This window comes from Montipora capricornis, chromosome 1 (assembly GCF_036669925.1).
Source record: "Montipora capricornis isolate CH-2021 chromosome 1, ASM3666992v2, whole genome shotgun sequence".
Taxonomy (NCBI): Eukaryota; Metazoa; Cnidaria; class Anthozoa; order Scleractinia; family Acroporidae; genus Montipora; species Montipora capricornis.
This window is the reverse complement of record NC_090883.1, coordinates 19,686,524-19,689,023: the sequence shown is the minus strand read 5'-3', so window position 1 is coordinate 19,689,023 and position 2,500 is coordinate 19,686,524. Positions and strand designations below refer to the sequence as shown.

Genomic DNA, 2,500 nt, shown 5'->3' with positions numbered 1-2,500 from the left:
AGCGTATTTTCCAACTTTTATACAGCAGATAAGATTATATGTGTAAAAAAACTACTATGCACGGTCGACCAACTTAGCCGAGACACGGATGCAACAGTGATTGCTGTTTACTTACAAGTCCCGGAGGGCACTGTTGCCACGCGAAATGACTGCTGCAATAATCGGAAAATCATGGCAATAATGATACCTTGATTAAAGACCCTAATAACTAGTGCTCTTTCAATTCTCCGCGGTCGAAGGATTTCAGAAGATATTATTTAATCCTTTCAAACGAGCACCAAAAAGGCCTTTCCACGTGCGCTTATCTCCCAGTTGTTCCCACCATGAGGGCCGGAAGTAAAATGTTATGCGAAGTGCTTGTAATTTTAATTTGTTCTGCGCATCAACTTTTATCAGCCAATGAAAAAACTGGAATTTTTAGTTGCGACCAGAGCACACGTGACCAAAAGAAACGGAGAGCTCTGGGAACCAGAATGTATTTGGACCAAATTATCTTTTTCATTGGGGAGTTTAAGCCACAACGACGCCACAAAGAAGAGCATTATTGGTTTCAAAAGTAGAAAACCCTGCCACAAGCATCATTTTCAGTACAGTCCAGTAGGGATCCTTTAAGGTGATTCCTCAGAAAAAAAAGTTGTCGAACGATTTTCTTGAAACTTTCCCTGAATGTTCCCTACTAATCCCTGTTTGGAGAAATACAATAAAAAAGATATGTCACCGTCCTTGCTTAAGAGACATAATGGGACAATCTTACCCCATTGATGCCGGTACTGATACTAATCACGCGCGTTATTTCATCGGCTCACGGTACATTTTGCGGTAGCTAAACGAGAGGGTCTTAAAAGTAACATTTGAAAAAACACCTGATAGGTAGAAAGTCTAGAGCATATGGAACACTGTCTTACATAGTTTATGGAAAAATCACTCACCTTAAACCGACGTCGACTCAAAACGGTTTTTGAGTCGTTGTTTTCAAGATCATAATTTAAATTCCTGGGTAAAGGGCTTTTAGCTATATCTTTTTTTCTCGTTTTAAGGGGGGTAACTTGTACACCAAAATTATGAAATAAACAATATAGGTCACTGTGCTCGTTTAAGAGTAAAACACCATTGTAGCCGTGCATACGGAACCCGCGCCCGCAGTGCGCGCGGCAGTCAAAACTGTGGTGTCCTGTCAATCATTTGCCCCTTCACTGGAAACGGTGCACGCGGTGCGTAAAAGACGTTGTTTTCGATCTACCCTGTCGAAAGGACGCCATCAAAGTCCCTTTTCGCGAAGTTAACACAAATAAATTCATTATCAAAACAGTTTTGACGTCTTCTTACACTTTATTCGAAAATAATTGACTGAATTCGTCTTAAATTAGTTAGAAAAAGCACAAATAACAGCCAAAGCACAGCAGCTGACGTTTGAATCGCCGCTTGCTTGATTATAATTTTTATTAACATATTGTAAAGTTACACGTTTGTTGTTTCTGATTTTATTAAAGACCTTATTATTATTATTATATTATTATTATTATTATTATTATTATTATTTACAATGTTACAAATTTGACCAATATATAATTATTGACACACCGTGTGCGCAGTGCAATACTGAGGAATCACCTTAATAGGCCAATATCAGTTTGTGTGTAATGGACATGGATGGCTTCATAGCTTTTCAGAGCGGTGTTTGTAATATCTGGCTTAGAATCTGGCTTGCTAGAGTCCTTTTCTCGCAGCCAGAGACTGAATCGTTAAGGCCGCAGCTCAACGAGGTCATACTGAACAAGCTGTGCAGCCGGGTAGGCAAGGACATCGAAACAACAAAATTCCCTAAATACGACCAATGCATGACCTCAGAGCTCAACACCACAGCCAGATGGAATAAGCTAGGAATCGATTTTGCTGTGGGAGGAAAACCGGAATGGCCGGTAAAAAAAACCCCAGAGTAAGATTGAGATCGACTGAAACTCAGCCGACATACGAACTTAGGATACGATCCCGAGCGTTACGAGCGTAACCACAGGGCCATCATTAATTACTCCCCGTACATAAATCTATATGCAATTAAAGGCGTTACCGTAAAAGCCCTTTGCAGGGTGTTGCCTGACTTTAAGCCCTCCTTTCTTGTTACTTGCTGGGTTTAACAGATCTCGCACCTGCAACACAAGGATTAAAACAGGACAATTACATGGACAGGACTCTCCTATAGTAAGTAAACTTCGCGTTAAGATTTTTCGATCATCGCCTTGACGATTAGAAAGAAAGACATACGCCTTCATTCTTACACAATAGACTGCACAAACGCTACTTTTCTCAACTCGTCCAACGGATGTCATTTGTCAAACTGAAATGACGTCTGATATGATGAATAACTTGTTTAAAATTATAAAGCTATCAAAAATAGACGTTAGTCTCCTGAGGTAAGGTAAACCTGAATTTTAACGTTGTCCAGACAGAAACATGACACTCCTGCTAGATTGTGCAGGTTAGGGTTGCAGGTCATTCTTTC

General features: G+C 40.1%; 1 protein-coding gene across 1 annotated transcript in view; it reads right to left on the bottom strand.

Annotated features, from left to right (window-relative positions):
- Positions 1–2,500, bottom strand: part of LOC138021760 (kinesin-like protein KIF28) — a 40,410-nt gene that overhangs the window by 29,571 nt on the left and 8,339 nt on the right. Inside the window, exon 6 of the mRNA XM_068868795.1 lies at positions 2,069–2,147. Coding sequence (XP_068724896.1) covers positions 2,069–2,147 — 79 coding nt within the window. The remainder of the gene's footprint in view (positions 1–2,068; positions 2,148–2,500) is intronic.